This window comes from Gigantopelta aegis, chromosome 2 (genome assembly GCF_016097555.1).
Source record: "Gigantopelta aegis isolate Gae_Host chromosome 2, Gae_host_genome, whole genome shotgun sequence".
In the NCBI taxonomy this organism is placed as follows: Eukaryota; Metazoa; Mollusca; class Gastropoda; order Neomphalida; family Peltospiridae; genus Gigantopelta; species Gigantopelta aegis.
In genome coordinates this window covers 28,178,960-28,201,393 of record NC_054700.1, presented here as the reverse complement: position 1 = coordinate 28,201,393, position 22,434 = coordinate 28,178,960, and the positions used below count along the sequence as shown (strand labels likewise).

The 22,434-nt window shown below is 35.0% G+C and overlaps 1 protein-coding gene across 2 annotated transcripts in view; it reads left to right on the top strand.

The window, feature by feature from the left end:
* Nucleotides 1–22,434, top strand: part of LOC121383428 (cytosolic carboxypeptidase 1-like) — a 76,293-nt gene continuing 53,859 nt past the window's right edge. Inside the window, exons 1-7 of one of the 2 annotated variants that reach the window (XM_041513449.1) lie at nt 1–732; nt 2,199–2,295; nt 7,409–7,539; nt 10,003–10,070; nt 16,620–16,686; nt 19,851–19,997; nt 21,871–22,002. In XM_041513449.1, coding sequence (XP_041369383.1) covers nt 2,252–2,295; nt 7,409–7,539; nt 10,003–10,070; nt 16,620–16,686; nt 19,851–19,997; nt 21,871–22,002 — 589 coding nt within the window. In that variant the 5' untranslated portion in view covers nt 1–732; nt 2,199–2,251. Of the gene's footprint in view, nt 857–2,198; nt 2,296–7,408; nt 7,540–10,002; nt 10,071–16,619; nt 16,687–19,850; nt 19,998–21,870; nt 22,003–22,434 lie in introns of both variants that reach the window. The other variant, XM_041513457.1, reaches the window with a different exon arrangement.

Genomic DNA, 22,434 nt, shown 5'->3' with positions numbered 1-22,434 from the left:
TAGATGGCGACGTTCTAAACACCGGACTAGTACTCGATTAGATACGTGTATTTTTTCTTTCACACTTTTAAACTCACAGTTATGCAAATTATTAATATTCACACTGTAGCTTAGAAATTTTTACAGTTTTCTTTATTTTTTATTATTTTTAATATCTGCATGGTCAAGTATTGTAAAATCGAGAGTATTCGAAACTGAGTGTAATATTAAATATATACATTAGGCTTAGCTGAGTAAAGAAGTGACGTCACGGTACAAAAATAAAATGCAGTGAATTTTATAATAATTACACTAAAATTATAAAAATAATTCAACTAGAAAATATTTCCGTTCTCGTCCTTTTGTAGATGGGTTGTTTTTTTTTTTTTTTTTTTTTTTTTTTTTTTTTTTTTCAGACACGAGTCTGAAGCTCGCTACAAGGATTGATTTTCTTAATACTCGTGTCAGAAAAAAACCATCTTCAAATTTAATGGACTCGTGCCAGAAACTGTTATTCCGTTCCGGTCCTGTCCGCGTTTTACCAACACCCGCTTTAGTGAACATGGTGAATAATGACGAGTTTGAATGTGTGGGAAAAAATACGTAATAATCTAGAGGCATACACTAGTCCGGCGTTTAGAACATCGCCATGTGTATCTGCTAAAAATGGTTGCTAGCGTAATTGACTGCTAGGAATTGGTTGATGGATTCAGCTCGGTGTTAACAAGTTCGAATTTGGAAAGACAACATTTGGTTAGTTCATTAAGAATAACTGGTGTCTAAAGATATAGGCTTTATCCTGCGAACATTAGAATGGCGAATGTCCCGAGGCTCTGCCGAGCAGCATTTGCCATTCGACCTGAGATGGACAAAGCAGGTATCTTCAGACAGTAACCACATAAAACGAAAACTTAATGAAATAAACTTTTTTAATTCACAACTTTACCTCTTTTTTTTTCAGAATTAGTATGTGTTGAATGCCGTGTTGCCTACAATATCGATACTCTAAATCAAACTAGTTCGAAAATTACAACAATTTATTTCTTATTTTTACAATTAAAAATTGTCTTCAAAACGGTTTTTAAAAATCAAAACTATCAACTGAAAAGTAAAGAATAAGTAACTTTCAACAATTGATACAACATTCGTTTGATGATCATAATTTGCTAGACTAAGTGTAAATAGAGGATTCGTCACAAGTATTTTTTAATATAGAAAATGTCAACTGAGGCATGTTAATCAGTATTTGTTGATGCTCAGCCGAGACAAACACTGATTGACTAGACACGGTTGACATTTTACATATATTGGTATTAATAAACATGAGTAGTGAATTCTATTTATCCTATAACACTACGAAAATAACATTTTAATTAGATTTTTCGTAAATCACGGTACTAAAGTCACCTCCATCAATAATATATATATATATAATATATATATATATATATATATATATATATATATATATATATATAACAAGTGTACGCTGCTGGGTAACGGTACAGTATAATATACACTTGTATTTAATTTTTGCATTTAAAGCAAAGTATACTGAAAATACTACTTGATTTCGGTATTGGTATTAATTAATGTGTCAATACTGAATACTGTACTGACCCCAAGGTAAATAATTTTTTTTTTTTTACTAATATCGATATCGAACCTAAAATTTCAACACTGCCCAGCTCTACTAATTCAGGGTTTCTGCCAGAAGGTAAAACGGGTAAGGGGCATACCCAAATTTTTTGTAGATTTAATTTTTTTCAGTTAAATCTTTTGACACAATTATGATTTTTTAAACTCTAACCCTAAACCTAACCTATTTTCTTTCTGAGGGAGACCCCCGTACCCACTGTTGACTGTGGTTGCATTCAGCACACACATTGTAAATATTCAGTTCCATAGTGCCATACCCCAAAATTTCTTTCTGGCAGAAACCCTGTAATTGGCATGTAATTACATTATAAATAACATTGTTAACTGATCAATCCATATTTCTGTGTACCCAAAATAATCCTTTGTGGTTGAATTCTATTTTTGTGCCTTCTAAAATATGCTGGCATGTTAAAGTTTTTATAGTTAGAAGTACATGTAGTCAAGAACATTTTCTTAGTTTCTACTTTTTTCTTCCAGATGATAATGTGAGAAGCAGAAATTAATTGCTTATATTTTAAATGACATACCGGTACAGCATGTTTAATTTTTTTTGTTTTCAGGCAATGTCCTTCAGTGTATTTGATGATGTGACATTGGACTAAAGAACCAGAAAATGTCTGCTGTGGACGAATTGAAAGGTCCTGACAAGTCAAGCGGGTAAGTTCTGTCATCACCATTATGAGATCTAGATGCAAACATCAGTGGACCGCTGCATTATGGGTGTCATTTCCCAATTGGTCAATGTCAGCAGGGAAAAGATTTATCATATTTTCCAATCTGATTAAAATTAGCTCTTCTGGTCTACCAGTAGATCTAACAGCATTGCGTGGACTCCCATGTCCAGGTGACATTTCATCAATAAATAACAATTTAAATATCGACCAATTACACTTTACCTTTTATAGTGTTACAAATTATAAAAATATCGGGCAAGACTATTTATATGCAATATGCAAACTTGTTGGTCTATTTCAGCATTAAAAAGCAGGGGGAAAAGTGCAGTAATAAATTCTGGATTGTATACTAGTATAAACAGATTTTATGGCTGTACCATCACGGTTTTGTTTTCGTCTTGAAACAAATTTTATATTGAAATTAGTTTCCGGCATACTTCGTAATTCACCCGAATCATTTCTTTTACCTTCGGCATAATCCCGAATGTTTTCAAATTCTTTTCAAATCACTGGCAAGTAAGGTTTTGATTGGTCGAATGAATGGTCAATTGGATACTGTTAGATCCACAGGTAATATTAATTAACCAGTGGAGCTAATTTTAATTAGATTGCATATTTTTTTACTGAAAAAATATCACTTATTGGCTAAATGTACATGTACCATGCTAATAATTATTGCATGATTCAGTTCTTACTAACCATCGTAAAATGAATCCTAGAAATGTGTGCATTTTTCAGAAACAAAATTATAAATTTAAATATACATGTACATACATGTAAGTGTGATTCAGTAATATGTTAGTTTATGCCAATAGGTTATACCATATATTTATAACCGGACATTTTTGTGGTTTGATGACTAAAAACATAAAAATCAGAGTGTTTTTATTTTCATGGTTTAGAATTTTGATAATCAATATTAAACGTTTCATGTCATCAGCTTCCATTTCAACGCTGCTATTAAAGTTAAACAACCGAGCTATCAATTGCAATTGCATAATATGGTACATGTACATGTAGGACGGTAAATTGTTGTGGAATTTGTTGATATTTTCAAGGTTTGATATTTTCAAGTATGCATGTACTTATGTACCCGTATAAAATTTTCCGGTTAAATACAGTAATTGTCTGAACAAAATGTTGTATACAATGAATGAATGAATGAATGAATGAATGTTTAACGACACCCCAGCACGAAAAATACATCGGCTATTGGGTGTCAAACTATGGTAATGCAAACAAATAAAGTGATGATCAACATCAATATAAAAATTCAAGATTTAAATAAAAACACAGTGTAAAGAACTGTGCAAAAAGACAAATATCACAGATAGATACTGACTTTTACTATAAATTTCAAGTTGTGCTGTATTGGCCATTCTCAAAGAGAATGTTACACCCCTTCACCACAGTGAGGTTACAGCATGCGCAGGGGATGTTACAGTGATAGAAATAAGCAGAATTTTTTACTAGTCCACTGGACAAATACATCTACTTGTCCACCAATATTTTCACTTGTCCAGATAAATTGTATGTTTCATTAATGCACCAGAATGATGTTTTTGATTGCTCAAAATGAAATTCCACTGAATAGTTTACATGTACTATCGTATGTAATACTATTATTAAAATGAAAATGTCCTGTTAGCCCACAGGAACTAATAAATATGAAATGCACTAATCTGCAATATTATCTAGAGCTTTAGATTGCACCAAAGGTAAGGTGATAAAGTGTGTGCCCAAAATAGGTATGGTCAAATTAAGGCAAAATTAAGTACAAACTCGCTAACCTCACATCAGTTCATCCCAAAATCAATGGAATGTAATTAGATTAAAATAACTTGAAATGCATTTCTAAATACATGTACAGGCATGTGCTGTAACAGCTCTTTGTAAACCAGCTATTATTAAAAAGACTAAAAGACCTTTGTGTGCCTATAGAATAGACGGAAAACCTGTTGAGCCCAAATTAGTGTGAGAATACATGTATGTATATTACTACATGCATGAGTGGCCATGCAAATATTAGATACCATTTACATTTCAATGAGTTGTTTCTAGATGTATCTAATAAGCAAACTACATTTTTAAATGAGTTTTAAGACTTAAGACGCAGTAAATGGTGTCTACTGGACACAAATATAATATTGTATCACTGGCGTAGAAAGTGTATGGGGGAGGGGGGGGGGGGCAAGGAGGGCATGTGCCTCCCACTTTGTGAGAGCAGTGATGTTTTTTATATATTTATACTTGTATTTATATACATATGTGTGTGTGTGTGCCCCCTCCACTTTTTGGCACCTTACTATGCTCATGTCTATTTCTTATATACATGTATCCCTCCAAAAACCAGGTATAAAATAAAATGTATTTACGGTGCTTGCACTTGCAGTTAACGTAAGTGTTGCAGAGCATTCAGTTTCAGGTTAACTTACAATGCATACATATACATGTGGAAGACTCCTTGCTGCTAATCGAAAATTATATAATTAAAAAATCATTAATGGTTTAGCTTGATAAATGTGATGATCAATTATAAAAATGTTAACTGTAATTATTCCTCCAGGTTGATGTAAATATGTTGGTCTTTGTATTCATGTTTCTTTTTCGAATACAATGTTTATGTCGATGAGTAATGTGTGAAAACCATATTTTCAGCAATGAGTGAAAATATGTTTTTCACACAGTGAAAAAAACACTGAAATGATCTATTTATTATTATATATATAGGGAATAACTGGTTACTGTCTTAAGATATCGGCTTTATATCCTGCGAAGGTTAGAACCTGAGCAGGATAAAGCCGATATCTTAAGACAGTAACCAGTTATTTCTTTTATCCTGTAATGCTACAGGAATTTTCAGAAAATCATTATTTAATCCATTTTTGTGTACGCAAATCGAGTATCGTCAACCTAGCATGGCTTTTGCAGTATGACGTCATACAAGATACATGACGTCATTCTTTGTAAGACACTGGCTACATTCGTCACATTGAAAAAGCGTTTCTAAACTCTAATTCATAAATACATATACAAATTTGTTATCTCAAAACGTAAAGTTATTTGTATTTACTGTACTAAAATAAATGATTTAAATAGTATGTTTATTGAAAATCTAGTCTGAAATACTCGAGTCGAGTGACCTATATTTTTGGAAAGTGACCAAAAATATAGAGATTTATCTAGTCATCATATCTTGCCAATGAATACAGTGATTGCGGGATAAATATATATATACATATTTCCTAATTGTTGACAATATCTTTCGATTATATAAAATATCTTTCGATTATCCTATCGAAAATACGTAACACCATGATATCTGTGTTCTATTGGAACTTTTCAATTTACTTAACCATGGACTTTTAAAAAAAAGAAAGAATAAAAATGATCTTTATTTAATTATTAAATTAATATTTATTTAATAATACTGCTGTGCAAACATACCTGCAGCTGACAAAGCGATCCTCCCAAAACCCCACATAAACAAAACATGTATCAAACAAGTTAAACTTTAACTACACTCGACGACACAACAATGTGTCATTATTTAGCTATATAGTACTCAATCAAGTTTAAATAGCATCATATCCATTTCTTATAGGTACATTAATTTGTTTAAATTACTTTTTTTTTTTTTCAAATACGATCAGATGCTTTGGTAATCATCAAACTTAAAAATTATGAAGTGACACTAGCTAGTACTGACCTCAATAATTAATGTAATATTTTACAAGGGAGATAATTGAATCAGGAATTTGTTCAGAAAAATATTTAAATAAGATTTCTGTATTTTCACTGTAACTAAAATTATACACCAATTATCACTTAAAATTTATGGTTTCAGTAAATCTATATATTTCATTGCTATGTATATAATAAATATATATTATATTAAACTGTTAAATTGACTTTTGCACCAACTGTTTAACCAATCAATTTTCAATTACACAATCAGTTAGAATTATTATTTATAAATATGTATATGTACATAAGAAGGATTTGAATTATAAACACCATGTACCTACAATCATGTTTATCAGTATGGACCCTACAACTTACGGTACTAATTTTACCAATAGGTATAATCAAAAGTTGAAATGCTCGAGCTCTGTGGTCTAATGGATAAGCTGCTGGACAATCAAGCTGACGACAGTGGTTCAAATCCTGTCAAAGCTGGCTCACACATTCATTCATCTTTCTCATCTATCACCCTCTGCCAATCATTCTCATTATCTTAATACAAAAAACTTTCCAATTTCTCCCACGATTTCAATCTGTTTCAACCATTTCTGTCAATTTCCTCTGACTCTGTCTTCTGAGCTGTCCACACCATCGCCTACCTGTCTGAACTTCCTCCACGGGTGCAGTCTCTGTGTATATCCCTGCACCCACCTGGCATCATTGTCCTCTGCTGCTAATAAAGCTGGTCTGACCCACGGCACTAACGACTGCCGGTAGTAGGGGTGCATAGTAGGTGGTTACAAGTGCCTCTTAACAATGCCAGAAGTAACTACTTTACACTCCCTGAAGTGGTCAGACTAAGCCCACAGCTAAAAGCTGATGGGGAACCGGTGTGTGGCACATATAGCCACAAGAGACAAGCACCTGTCACGGTTGGAGGGACTGGGATGTGGAGGTGGACAGTGAAAGAAGTTGAAAGATAGGAGGAGTTGCCAGATCAGGAAGAAATCAGATGGAATTCAAAGGAGAGAAAGGAAAGGGGGCACTGGGATAAAAAATATAATTTAAAAATCAAAAATTGATTGGTTGGTTCCCAACAACATTTCCCAGCTGCTATCCATGTACACACATGCATGTACCGGTACTGGTATGGCAAACATCTAATGTGCTATAAAATAAAATTGTACTGCTGCTTTCTTTATTTTTGGAAGTCCAATGAAAGACAAACTTAAATGTATATGAATGAATTCTTGTGCAGAGGTGACAGTATATTTTGGGCTAGAAATATGTTCTTTTAACAATGTATCCATTGATCTCTAACATTCATATAATTGTGAAATGTTATTTACTTTTGACTGATTTTCTTTTCCTTTCAATTGTTAATAAAATGTTGCTTTTTTTTTTTTTTTTAGAACTCGTGTTTCTAACTTGATGCAGATGTTGGAAAAAACGGGGACCAAACCTTATAAGAAACAAAGTACAGAAGACATACATCAAATAAAATACATCACTTCAAAACTCTACCAGATCATTACTTCTCAAGGTACAGTTGCAGAAACTACATGTAGCTAAGCAGACATTTTAGAAAATTATTGTATTTTGTTTTGTTATTTTTTAAGTACCAGTAACAACAACAATTGAGGTACATGTACTGTGTAGTGGAATGGCGTAATTAAAATTTTGAGCCAAATGCCAAATTTATATAAATGGAACAGCCCGATTATAGAGGTCAAGACAAAAGTTAAATAATATGCTGGCTCAAAGCTTTCATACTGGCATGACTTTCTTGTATACTACATTGTCATATAAAACCAATCAAGTAAACCTTGAAGCCACCAGCTGTCTAAAATATCACATTTGATGTCAGTTGAAGATTACTTAAGGTTCTTCTTCACAGGCCAAGGAATCAGGATGAGCTTCAGAGACTTCCAGGTTGATCGTTCCACCAGTTTCAGATTCAGCCTTCGATCACAAACTCAGCTGCGGACATTCTCCGCATGATGGAAGACACGTTGGTCTTTGACTTCCATCAGTGCTTCAGTCTCAGCTTTGGCTCTGATCTCTATTCTAGTTATATGGCGTTGGTTCCGGCTGTAGCTTCCGCCTCAGTGACAGTTCCAGTTATGGCCTCTGTGATGGCTCCAGGGTCGGCGTCTTCTAGACACCATCGTGGCTGCTTCCATACCAGCTCCTGTGGTGGTTCCCTTTGAGACTTCTGTCTTGGCTACCATTGCGTAGCAGTCCAAGCAACCTGATGATTCAACCAGTAAGGTCCCGTCAGGACCCATTCCATCCTATCAAGTTCTGGTCAGAGAGCTGCTTCAGTCCCAGCTATGGCTCCGATGGCTGTTCCAGCTACGGTTGCAGCTTCTACTTCAGTGACAGTTCTGGTTATGGCCTCCATGTCGGCTCCTGTAAAGACTCCCATGATGGTTTCCGGGTCGGCTTGTTCTAGATGTACAGAGTGCAGATTGAGGGGAAGATCAAGACAAACAACAGGGTGCTATGATTCAGATCATCAATCCCAGGAATGTAGCCGTTCACCACGGTCATTCATGGATCGACGGCATCGGTCGAGAAGTTAGAAGACAGATCTTAGGTGTTCAATGCTGATCACCACATGGATCGTCGGAATGCAGCCAATCTCCAAGGTTAAAGGAAGATACTATTACTACCATCATGATTTCACTTCCGGTTGCTACTTTAGTTACGGTTTAGTTACAGCTTCCACCTCAGGTACCATAACAGCTCAAACAAAGCAAGCAGAGGATCTGGTGACATCGACTGGTCACTGGTGCATTGGGTTCTGGCGGTAGATCAAGAGACTTCTCTTTTAAAAAAAAAAAAAAAAAATTATTATTCTTCTCGTCTTGGTTTCATCGAATTGGTGTTCCTCATTTCATGAGTCTTCAAAATGTAGCCAATTACTGGGATCGACCATGGGTCATTCACACTGCTGTCATATGTCTAGAAGTTAGAGCATCAGTACTCTTCATCTTTCTGTTGGATTATCGGAATTCCATTGTGGATCCATTGGCCTAAAGACTGTACACTGGACCAGTCAATTGTTACGATTGGTTTGTGGGTGCTCACCTACTGAAGGACTTTTCGGATGATGATTCAGTTCTGGTTTCTCAACCCAAACGCTGCAGAGATGTCATTGAGAACCTGTGAAGAATACTATGGACTGGTCAACCGAACGTGACCTGCAATCATCGGATTAGTGTCACTTGGCTTGCATAATAGCCGTACAGTATCTGCATTGGTTAGCATCGAAATATAAGGAAACCAACACCAGTTGGGATGACGATGTAGGAAGGCAACTTCAGAAGTATTAATATAATTGAAGAAATGCCTTTGCATGATTCACAATCTTGCGTATTTCAACAGGAATTTTCTACATCTTCCACCCTGATTCAAGATGTTGATGGTTCAGGACATGAAGACGGTTGTACAACCTGGAGATTGCAGGGGATTCCCCAGAGGAATACACAATGTAGCATAGTGGGCCACTACGCCTTAAGTGTGGGGTCCATTGCGAGTGGATGGTTTTGCCATTTGGACTGTTCACCACACTTGTTTAGTGTCAAGTCATTTAAGTGAAATGTTGCCACCTTATTGATCCTTGTTGAATAACCAGGGGCTGTTTCGTCCAATGTTCTTACGAAGTAATTGTTTTACAAAACAATTGGGAATTTTCATTATAATTTAATATTATATAATATCATGTACTTGTATTTATTCAAATTAATATATCTGTTTTGCACTTTTAAATGTTACAGGAGAGGGAAGGGGTGTTTGTCTAGTGGTATGTATTTTTTCAAAATATATCTCTATATAATAATAAAAATTGGAACTATTTACATTCAGATTCAGAATTATTTACTCCAAAATGGGAATAAAAAATGACATAGCCTTTGGGGAATGGTGGGGAGAGGTGCTGATTCTATAAACATAGCTGATAAAACCCTGGATTACTTAATTATAAATATCTTTTTCCTTGCAGATAAACTTCATCGTGATCTTTTTCTGAAGACATCAAACAATGTTGACACATTGGTTGCCACACTGCAGGTAGATAATTCTATTGTCATATTTACTTCTTGACCATTCACAGTGTGCTATCCATAGTCTTTGTTAGGTACACGGTTTGTACGCACCCATAAATTCCTTGAAAATCTTTGAATTTTAGGAAGCTGTTGTCTATTACTTGAAAGTCCTGGAAAATTGGGATTTTTGCACTTTATCCTGGAAATGTACTGCAAATTTGAAAATATGTTATCTGTGTCTAAAGGGGTGACTGCTGACAGGTTTCTTAACTTTCTTGTCCCATTCCTGTAGTCACGGTTAGAACATTTGATCTGGCCCCAAATCAGGATCCGATCATCACAGAGTTCCTTTAGTTTTTCTATGCAGTAGTGCGCGTGCGTGGGTTAACTTTAATTATTGCCATACCCGAGTTTAGCAGAATAAGCACTCAATAATGTTTTGCAGTTGTTTTGTTTTTCCTTTCTTTCTTATTTTACGCCCAACATTAAACTAATTTTAATACAGTGACAGCAGCCTGATTATGTGTGAGCAAAAAACAGATAAGACAAGAAAAGGACTCCCCACCAAAATCCCTCGAAAACTGGTGACCTGTGAATGATGTTGCCACTAATTGCAGGTGTCACTTAAATATATCAAATAAATATTTTTTATCAGGTATTGTTGACATTATTTGCTTTATAATACCCCCCCCCCCCCCCCCCCCCCCTCTTTTTTTAGTTTGTTGTTTTCTTTCTTACCTTTAAACATAAATAATCTGACATGCTCCATGCAGGTTTAAACAAACCCATAACCACTCAATAGTTCACTTACTGTTCATCTGTTTGAATTATGATCCAGTGTTACTCCATGTGTAATGGTTCTGGAATTCTGAAAAAAATGTCCTGGAATTTGGTTAAGCTACAAGTGTATGAACCCTGTTGATACCACAACCCCACTACAAAATTTTTGATTTTGTAGGGAATATTTTGTTTGATTTAAAAGTTGACATCTCTCTCTGTCTCTCTCTCTGTCTGTCTGTCTTCTGTCTCTGTGTCTCTGTGTGTGTGTCTCTCTCTCTCTCTCTCTCTCTCTCTCTCTCTCTCTCTCTCTCTCTCTCTCTCTCTCTCTCTCTCTCTCTCTCTCTCTCTCTCTCTCGTCTGTCTCTGCCTCTATGTGTCTCTCTCTCTCTCTCTCTCTCTCTCTCTCTCTCTCTCTCTCTCTCTCTCTCTCTCTCTCTCTCTCTCTCTCTCTCTCTCTCTCTCTCTCTCTCTCTGTTGTCTAATGACCTAACATCACCATCTTGCATTAATATGATGTCATATATTACAATGTTGAGCGCAAGCATGTGATATCCTATGAAAGATAGAAATTTCTTTTATACAAGTCATATAGCTTTCTTTCATGGGATAGCTGTCTTATATACAGGGCTAACTCTGGGTGAGCAAAACAGTTTGCCAAATTGTCTATTAAACTTAAAAAATTGCAGACATACAGTCAGTTATTTTCTAAAAAATTAATATTATTACATGAAATTATTTCGCCAAACTAAAATAAAATTCGCCAACTGCTTTCAAAATTCACAGTTGGCGAATTTTGCGAGTGCCAGAGCTTGCCCTGTTATATACCTAAAGATAAGATAATATCCTGTCTGTGGGACGATGCATATAAAAGATCCATTATTATTACCCCAGCAGACACTCATAATGGGGAAAATAAAAATAATAATTTCTCACTGAGAAATTATCATGCATTGGTTTAACTTGCACTACTATTGGACGATTTGACGCCAACAAACCAAGTACCTTGTTGGTACTAAATATGATGTCATCACAATTTGGCAAAGCACACACAATGACGTCAAGTAGTTTAAAGCGTTTGTGTTTACGTCTTTCTGGTTTCAGTGTTAAATTGTTATAAAATAGTAGTTTAATGCAATTCATTACAGATTTTTTTTTTACAGGGCTAGGGTTTGGGTTTTGAAAATTATCTGTGAACCGTGAATAAAATACAAAGTTATAACAATACCCAGTCGCGGCAGAATAGTAAAGTAGATTATGTTGTTTCTATATACATGGACGTGTAGCTGATATACAAGTAGGCTTAAAAAAAACCCAAATAACTGGGGTAATAAATAGAATAACAAACTCGGTACCAGTTATTATCAAATTTATGTCCCTCGTGAAATAATTTTCACTTATATCACTCGCTAAAGCTTGTGACAAGTGAAAATTATTTCACTCGGGACATAAATTTGATAATAACTGGTAACTCGTTTATTATCCTCTATTTACTAATAAAAAAATCACCTATCAGTGTTCGAGATTAACGGTATCCCGATATCTCGAGGATACCAGAATTTCAAGAACCCAGTATCCCACCGGGATGTCATATAATACTAAATTCTCAGGAGGGATACCAGATTTTGAAACGTTAGTATCTAACTGGGATAGTGGCCAAAATTTTTAATCTCGAACACTGCCTATTTTTGGATGGGGTACATGTTTTATTTTATAAAAAAACTTTTATTTGTCTGCCATCAAGCTTGATGTTTGTTAGTAATATATAGCCATTATTGTTGGGACATATTTTATTATGGTTGGGACATGTAGATTTCGGCATGCTCTACGAGTAATATCTTGAGAAAGCGGAGTCTCTGAAATAAAAAGATGGTAAATTAACATGCATTAAGGAAAGCTGAAAAATTAAAATGAACACATACAGGTATAGCCACATAATATTGCATGCAGGAGGCATAATGTAGATTGGAAACTGTACCGTTATGGTTGGGACACATTTGCAAGTGCAAGTGTTATGTACAGAAGATGGTTAGTAATGTTGGGAAATTGTAGTCTATGACCAGTATTATCCAATAAAGCCTTTTTCTTTATTATATCTTCTCAATTCTCAAGTACCGATCCATAAATGTTAGAAATAAGCAATTTAGTGATTTTTGGCTTCATTTGACCATTTTAACTGAAAATACTGTCAAAATATCCCGGTATAGCTGTTGTCATGGTAACAAAACATTTGTTCAAGTTAGGTATGTGATTTATATCATAAATATTTGTATTCTGTTGCTTTATAAAGGATAACACTAATATTAGTAATAATCTATTATGAATTATAAGTGTGTCACTCAAAAATAGTGATATTTGGTGCAGTTTATGAAGATGTTCATGTTGATAATTCTGCTAGTTGTTGACTGATTCTTCTGAAATTTGAAACATGTTTTGTCTGTAGGTTTGGGATGTACATGTAGATAATATCAAGAAAAATAATATATTTCCATTACTCATATTTTTATCAGTGCCCCAACACTGGCTTCAAGTAGTATTACTCTTTATTTGCACCAGGCCTTATAAGCATTTGTCACCCACAACATTTTGTTTTTTAAACTGCCGTGGGTGAAACGGCACAAATTAATGACGGCAATTTTGAACCTGCCTATGGCAATTTTTTAAAAGGTCACTTTCACAGCAAATAAATATGACTGTAACTTCAGTTAATTTGTTTGATATAAACATATTTTAAATGTACAAATGTTAAACACTGGCAGATAATGTACAGTAGATTATATTCATTTTTCTGCTGTTGAGGAGTTTTACTGATGGCAGTAATTTTTATCCAGTGGCATAAAAGTGCTGTCTGTGATGCTCCCAACCCACAGCAATTTATTATCTCAAAGACGGCAATTGCCGTCGGTGCCGTCGCTAAGTTCGAGCCCTGTTACTTGCAGCACGTCAACTGATTTTTAAAGGGACTGTCCTGAGTTTGCTGTTTTAATAAATGTTTCTCACTAAAACATTTCCTTTTTTATATTTGGGCAATTCCACGGTTATTCACGTTACATTTTTACCATACTAATTCATTTGATTTGCTCAGGATTAATAATTATACATTCAACACTTATTTTCTTTATTACATTTTATAGTTAAATAATCAATGTATATTATAAAGAAAAGAAAAAGGAAATATGATGATTAGTTTTCATACTGTGAATTTGTAAACATCGGCATTACAAAAAATGAACACACTTAAAATCCAAAGTCTCCTCATATTGTAACAGTTATGATAAAAGTGAATATATTGGTGTATAGCTATGTTGTTAGGTATCTTTATGTAACAGTTTTGAAATTGTTTAATTAATTCATATTTGGTTATCAAAATAGTCGGTTACTCGCATTACAATTTGTCCGCTTTTTGGTAATGGCTAAAAAAAAATGATTTTAAAGAAACATAACAGTTTTTAAATGTCAAACTTTTATTGAAAGAAACATCAGAAAGCCACACAAATCAACTGGGTAAATATTACCAACAAATTAAACTTACAACAAGTTAAACAATTAATAAATTAACCACTTTCGGGAATTAACTTGAATTTTTAGGAAATTGAAATTTGAATTAAAACAACACTCTAAAAAGAAGTAGAAAATTTGAAATGTCCACGACTGTTGGCAATATCAGGTTTGTCTAGAGCCTTAATCATTTTATTATTCCTCATAGAGTTAATGCTGTCTCTCTTGTTTGGCCATTTCCAATAACATCCTGCTGGTTCCATCACTGATACACGGTCTGCAAGGCGATGTCAATCACTTTTCCTGGGAACAATGTCCTGTTGTATTCAACAACATACATGTAACAGTCACCACCCATGATTTCAGAATCTTGCAAATTTGGTACTGCATTGGGACTATTGCACTCTGTACTGTCCTTTGAAAGGGTGAATGGCATACTCATTCAAAAGTGCTACTACAGTCCCTGGAATTTGATGTGTGCACCACATGAAAACAACCAATTCCAAATCCGTGCCATTCACCCTTTTAAAGGACAGTGCAGAGTGGAATGATATTGCCAACAGTCATGGACATCTCAAATTTTCTACTTTTTTTAAAAGTTTTGTTTTAATTCAAATTTCAATTTTCTAAAAAAATTACGTTAATTGCTGAAAATGGTTAATTTATTCATTGTTTAACTTATTGTAAGTTTAATTTGTTGGTAATATTTACTCAGTTAATTTGTGTGGTTTTCTGATGTTTTTTTCAGTAAAAGTTTGACATTTAAAAACTGTTATTTTTCTTTATAATCTATTTTTTTAGCCATTACCAAATAGCGTTACAATTTTTGATGTATCCGAGACATATTTCATATCACTGTTGTGAAAAATCTGTGGTTTCAGTACCTGTAGTATGTATTAGTGTAGGAAAATATCAAGTGTTGTTTGTTAGAAACAAGAAATAAATTATAGAGAGGAAAAAAATGCTATTTTGGTTACTCGCGTTACATTGTGTTAGGTGGTCTATTTGACCAAGAATTACAAACATAACATATCATATTATGTAACTGCAGTGGGTGTAATATGTAGGTATTAGATATGCTATTACATATATATGCAACCTGTATTTGATTGTATAAAGCATAATTTATGTATTATGGCCTTAAAAAATATGCTTTTATTGTATTTATTTGTCAAAATAATAGGTGCCTATTCAGTATGCGATATCTTTGTGGCAAAGACCTCAATGGCAATTTGTGTTTTTCATCCATGAACTTCAGCATATTGTTGATCACAAAACACATTCATTCATTAAAATAATTGATATTTAAATTTTTAATCTTTGTCCGCTTCGTCGTGGAATTGCCCATTTATATGTACATGTATGAATACAGTTAAGAAAAGCAGTCAAATCTAAGAGATTGGGCTATATAATGACAAGGGGCTTGAAATACAGACATTACCAAGTATATCAGAACAAGTACATGCAGTTTGTATCACAATATATACAATGATACATGTATTATGTATTACATGTATGAATGAATGAACGGATGTTTAACAATTCACCAGCATGAAAAACACATGGGCTGTTGGGTGTCAAACTAAGGTTACTGTAGTAATACATACATGTACATATATTATTTCCTCTTTGAATCAAAATATACCAGTATACCAAACATTTCGACTAAATACATGTAGCTCGACCCATATTTTCAAAGCTATCTTAGTTCTACAATATCATAAAATGGGACGGGATGTAGCCCAGTGGTACAGTGCTCGCTTGATGCACGGTCAGTGTGGGATCGATCCCCGTCGGTGGGCCCATTGGGCTATTTCTCATTCCAGCCAGTGCACCATGACTGGTATATCAAAGGCTGTGGTATGTACTACCCTGTCTGTGGGATAGTGCATATAAAAGATCCCTTGCTGCTAATCGGAAAGTGTAGCCCATGAAGCGACAGCGGGTTTCCTCTCTCATTATCTGTGTGGTCCTTAACCATATGTCTGACACCATGTGTAACCGTAAATAAAATGTGTTGAGTGCATTGTTAAATGAAACATTTCTTTCTTTCTTTCTTTCTTTCTTTCTATCTTATATCGTAAAACCGATGAGGTGTGTCATAAGATAGCTTCGTAAATATATAGACTGTACTTTAAAATGTGGTGAGGTGTCATGAAATAAATATGCCTTTTTTTCTGTTTTCCTTTCATTCCTACAGACGTTTGTACACCGTGGGTAAGAGGTTAACTTAAGTATTCCTGAACAGAGAAAAACAACTGTTACAATACATGGAGTTTTTTATTTTCATTTTTTCCAGAACACGGGAGACGAAGTTATTATGCACAATGTTGTCAGCATGTTCATAGAACTGATTGGAAAATCACGTATGTAATTTTTTTGCTTTATAACAAATGGTGCGTTTCCTTCTAGATGTAGTAAAATAAAAAATAAAATATTATAAAATGAAATTAGTAGAAGGAAATGAGGCTATATTTGCTAATGTTAAATTGGGAGCGCCAAATAATAATGTTTTGATATTTACATGATTTAAATTAGCTTCATGTACATGTAAGTAGGTTTGGTGCACTCTGTTGTATATCCAGGCAAATTAACAGTAAATGTTCTGAATTTTCATCATAATGATCACATGTACAATATGGATTTTATTCAATGAAGCATGTGAATTTATGGCCATTTAGATCACTTATTCCTAATTGAAGTCTGCAGTGCAGTATTTATACATGTAGCTTTCTTTTGCCCTCGTGAAAATATGCAATCCTAATTATTATGGTATCGGCTAACACCACATATTACTTTGAATCATGGAGATCGATATTTGTCTTCTTCATATGTGCAGGGCACAATAATACAAGTAAAACACTTGCCTATGCAGGTTGAAATTCTGATATTTTTTCACCACACACAGGTCAATAATAGAACTATACCAGCACCGAACTATTGTGTATTGTAAATAACATATTACTCAACATAATCCATGGATATATTAAATTACTTTCCTGTCTATAGACACTCAGTTTACCAAATCATGCAGACACATTTTGCATCATTAGCCCTGAGTCATAATTTGTTTCCAAGGTCCATTCTTCCTTTCATATCATACACAGTGTTGCTTTTTGTAAATCTCATCCAGTTTCAGAATTTGGTTGAAATCAGGAATATGAGCCGAATTTACAAAGCCTGTTTTTTCTTAAACGCAGGTGTTTAAGCATTGTAAATGTAGTTAGTTACGCACGTGTAAGACAAAACAGGCTTTGTAAATTCAGTCCTATTTATTTATGTTAATATTAATAGATGGGATTGGTCAACAACCATAGCCTTTATGTGTTATACAATTGAAGGTACACATCTGTACCTTCTTTTTGTAATCAGCACTATTGGATTCCTTAGACCTGACAAAGTATGTTTATCATTTGGAATTATGACTAGGTAATCTACAAGCTGAGATATTAGGAAATCCTCATTTTGAGGTTGTCACTAAAAAATTCAAGATGGCCACCATATTGACATCTGGTTATTCTTTGAAGTTTTCAAAAATTTATAGGTTTGTAAATCTCCACAAAATTTAAACGAAAGCTAAATCTTATTTGACGTCTTTAAGAGTATGTGAAGTTACTTTTAGCAGTCATTTGTTATAATGAAACTTGCAGCATCAAGACATTTGAGGATGTCTATAACTGGTTAACTTGTCAAAATGTATGAGTTTGTAGAAGGAACTCCCTCAAAGTTGAATAATGACAGTTTCGCACCCAAAATATTTGCCAATATGGTTTTTTTTTAAATGTAAAGATTATGCCTTGAACTATATGACCATAAAATATTATTTGTTTTTACCAAATGATTAATTTTATTGGCAAATCTGTAGAGCATGTGCATGACATGGGTAATGTGGTATTGGCAGTATATGCTGTATATATTTTAACATTTGGTTTGCTTTTTGTTGCTCTACTCAAACTGTTTCAGCAGTGACAAGCCTGCATGGAACCTAAAGTCTGAACCACATTGTTAATTAACAACTGAAATAAATATTCTCCTACCTTTAATTACTGATAAATGTTACCCACATGTTGTCCAGACAGAAATTGTGAAAAAAAAACATTACAGTGATACAAATTCCACATACCAAATGATAAACATGTCATGCACCTACATGTATCTTAACTAGGACAAAAAGCATGTATTTTCTCACCGTCTTCCAATTTACTTTTTTATGGAATACATTTCAAGAGGGGTGGAAGCCTCCAAAGTATGTGACACAATTAATATGATGCCATCACGATTACTTTTATATCATAACACGTTATGACATTGTTAGATTATGCTATATTCTGTCACCCCTTTTGAAGAATATTCCATAAAATGGCAAAATGGCAGCCAGCACAAAATTACATGCCTTTTGCCCTATGCAAACTTAGCGAAGTCAATATATAAGTGACATACATGTAGTTATCATCTAGAATTTGGAATCTGTGTCATTGTAATGGGCTTTTTTTCAAGATTTCTGTTTGGACAAAATGTGGGGGAAATCTAATGGTAAATAAAAGTTGGAGAGCAATTTATCTTAGTTGTTGGAAGTGTGGTTCGGACTTTAGCTGACATTTGGTAGTCTATTATGGTGTGGGATGAATAATTTTCTTCAGAAGGGGCCGGGTAGAACTTAATTAAGAAAGCATCTTCAGTATTGAGGAATCCATTAAAGGGACTAGGGGCCGGGTAGAACTTAATTAAGAAAGCATCTTCAGTATTGAGGAATCCTTTAAATGGACTAGGGGCCGGGTAGAACTTAATTAAGAAAGCATCTTCAGTATTGAGGAATCCATTAAAGCGACAGACCCTAGTTTTTAAACACTACGGCATATTTTTCACCTAGACTCTAGTTTCAACCCGTAAATATGGACACTTGAGTTTGGTTAATTTACAAACCTACAGCAAATTTGGATACAGTAGAGTGAAACAAGAATCTGTGATGTTGAAATACCCTTAAAAATTGATTAAACACGATTCAATAATCATTACTTCTCAGACGCATGTGCATTTTTAAAAATATAAAAAATGCATTTTGTGGTATTATAGGATGACCAGAAACACTTCAGTTGTATGGAAATGGATAATCTAAACAATAAAATATAAGTAATGTTTGATTTCAGTGATCATAAATGGCTCTAATAGTGAAAAATATGCCTTATTGTTTAAAAACTAGGGTATGTCCCTTTATCATGACCATTTTCTCCAGAAACATCCAGCCGACCTGTTTAGCACATCTCCTTCGTTAAAAGGAAATCATTGTATTTGTCAGTTGAACATGGGACTTTGAATGTAACTGTTGAACTATTAGAATGTCACTGTAACTTGTACTGAGTGTGGCCCTTTTTTGATGGGGAAAACCATTTTACACTTTTATTTGTGTAAACAAAAGATTGTTGTTTCATCTCTAAATTGAGCATTATTTAGCATATGCCTATAGCAGCAATGCAAACCTGTGAATTGATATGTTTGTTTTTGGTATTGTTCACTAATATGACTATTTCAGATGTTGGAAAGCGGGCAAGTTTGCTAGTGAACCGTGGTGTGAGCACAGTTCTCTTCCACTTGCTGAAGCACTCTGCAAACGGCCCCTCCCTGCCCGATGGTCTCCTCATGGACATCCACCTGGTGCTCAGCAGCATTGGCCATAAAGGTAAACTGTTTTCTCTGGTCCATCATGATGCAATGCGATAATATTTTAACATAATCATATACCACGAGGGTTTCGAGCATGTCCGCCCCAGGGTTCGGCCTCTGGAGACCAGGGGCCCAACTCGGGGCAGAAATTAAATGGGACAATTTTGACTTTATCCAAATGGGGAAAAGGGATTTTATAGTTTATTTGCATCTTGTCCTAAATGAATACTAAAATATATACCGGTAAACAATTTTAGTTTATTTTAATTATTTTTAAACAGAACTCTTTGGTATTTAGCCCTAGGAGTTGGTAGGGAGGTTCTCCACTAGGAATTAGGGGCACCCACCACAGGAAGTTTATTTAGTAAATGGGGAAGAAATATAAGAGGGGCATCCATCATATTGGGAACTTCAGTGTGACTGAAGCATGGAGGGGGGGAGGGGGGTCCCATCATGAAGCCATGTCTTTGCCTCCATAAAGGTAAACTGTTCTCTCCAGTCCATCATGAGGCCGTGTCTTTGCCTCCATAAAGGTAAACTGTTCTCTCCAGTCCATCATGAGGCCGTGTCTTTGCCTCCATAAAGGTAAACTGTTCTCTCCAGTCCATCATGAGGCCATGTCTATGCCTCCATAAAGGTAAACTGTTCTCTCCAGTCCATCATGAGGCCGTGTCTTTGCCTCCATAAAGGTAAACTGTTCTCTGCAGTCCATCATGAGGCCATGTCTATGCCTCCATAAAGGTAAACTGTTCTCTCCAGTCCATCATGAGGCCGTGTCTATGCCTCCATAAAGGTAAACTGTTCTCTCCAGTCCATCATGAGGCCATGTCTATGCCTCCATAAAGGTAAACTGTTCTCTCCAGTCCATCATGAGGCCATGTCTATGCCTCCATAAAGGTAAACTGTTCTCTCCAGTCCATCATGAGGCCATGTCTATGCCTCCATAAAGGTAAACTGTTCTCTCCAGTCCATCATGAGGCCATGTCTATGCCTCCATAAAGGTAAACTGTTCTCTCCAGTCCATCATGAGGCCGTGTCTTTGCCTCCATAAAGATAAACTGTTCTCTCCAGTCCAGCATGAGGCCGTGTCTTTGCTTCCACCTGGTGCACAGTAGCATTAGCCATAAATGTAAACTGTTCTCTCCAGTCCATCATGAGGCCGTGTCTTTGCTTCCATCTGGTGCACAGTAGCATTAGCCATAAAGGTAAACTGTTCTCTCCAGTCCATCATGAGGCCATGTCTTTGCCTGAAAGTCAATCTCGATTGTAAGTCAAGTCCATATTGCAGCCTGTTTTCAGCCATCATCATGAGTAGATATTTCACATTTTCGACTTCATCTCTAAAACGACTTGAGCAATTGTAGCCACATTTTGTGGGAAGCTTCCTTGGCACATGGAGAAACTAATTTGGTCATTCTTACTCCACAGAGGCCAGAAAGGTGGGGCCCAAAGGGGGAAATCATGCTATTAAAATTAAATCTTGTCTATTTCCAAAAATTCTATAATCAAATAGTCTTCATATACAAATGTACATGTATGTATAGTCAATAGATGGTTTATTGTTTTTGTTAATGTCATTAATGTTGGGTCAAATATATTTTTATGATAATAACTCTTACAAATTTAGTGTTACCGTGTACAAATCTACACAGTGTTACATAATTGGTTACATGTATATGTATATGCATATATCGGGTCTGAATGCAGGCTTCAGTATCTGAAGATAAAAGTTTTAAAGTTTTTTTTACTTAAAAGCTTGTTTGAAAAATTATTTTTATTACAATAATTATTAATTTACATTAACCATATGCATTGCTTGCCTCTATGATTGATTCAGTTTCAGAACTGATTAACAAATGACAATAGTGTTTTGTTTTAACTGTCTCCAGATCGCAAGTTTGGTGTGAAGGCTCGGCTGAACAAGGCATTGCCACTGACTCTTGGACTGATCAAGAGTAATCTGTCCCACCTAAAGAGCCTTCAGTTCCTCCTCCAAGTCTTCAAACTCTACACAAATAACAGTAAGACAGTTTCTCATTCTTTTCAAATTGCGCGGTTGGTCTGGGATTGATCCCAGTCGGTGGGCCCATTGGGCTATTTCTCACTCCAGCCAGTGCATCACGACTGGTATATCAAAGGCCGTGGTATATGTTATCCTGTCTGTGGGATGGTGCATATAAAAGATCCCTTGCTGCTAATCGAAAAAAGTAGCCCATGAAGTGGCGACAGCGGGTTTCCTCTCTCAATATCTGTGTGGTCCTTAACCATATGTCCGACGCCATATAACTGTAAATAAAATGTGTTGAGTGCATCGTTAAATAAAACATTTCCTTCTTCGTTCTTTTCAAATGTTCAGTATTAAGTTAATTTATCAAGTCATTTACTGTTATTTAGCACTAGCACCATACATTAATTAGAGACAAGTAAATATTTTTGTTTTTAATTTGAATAAT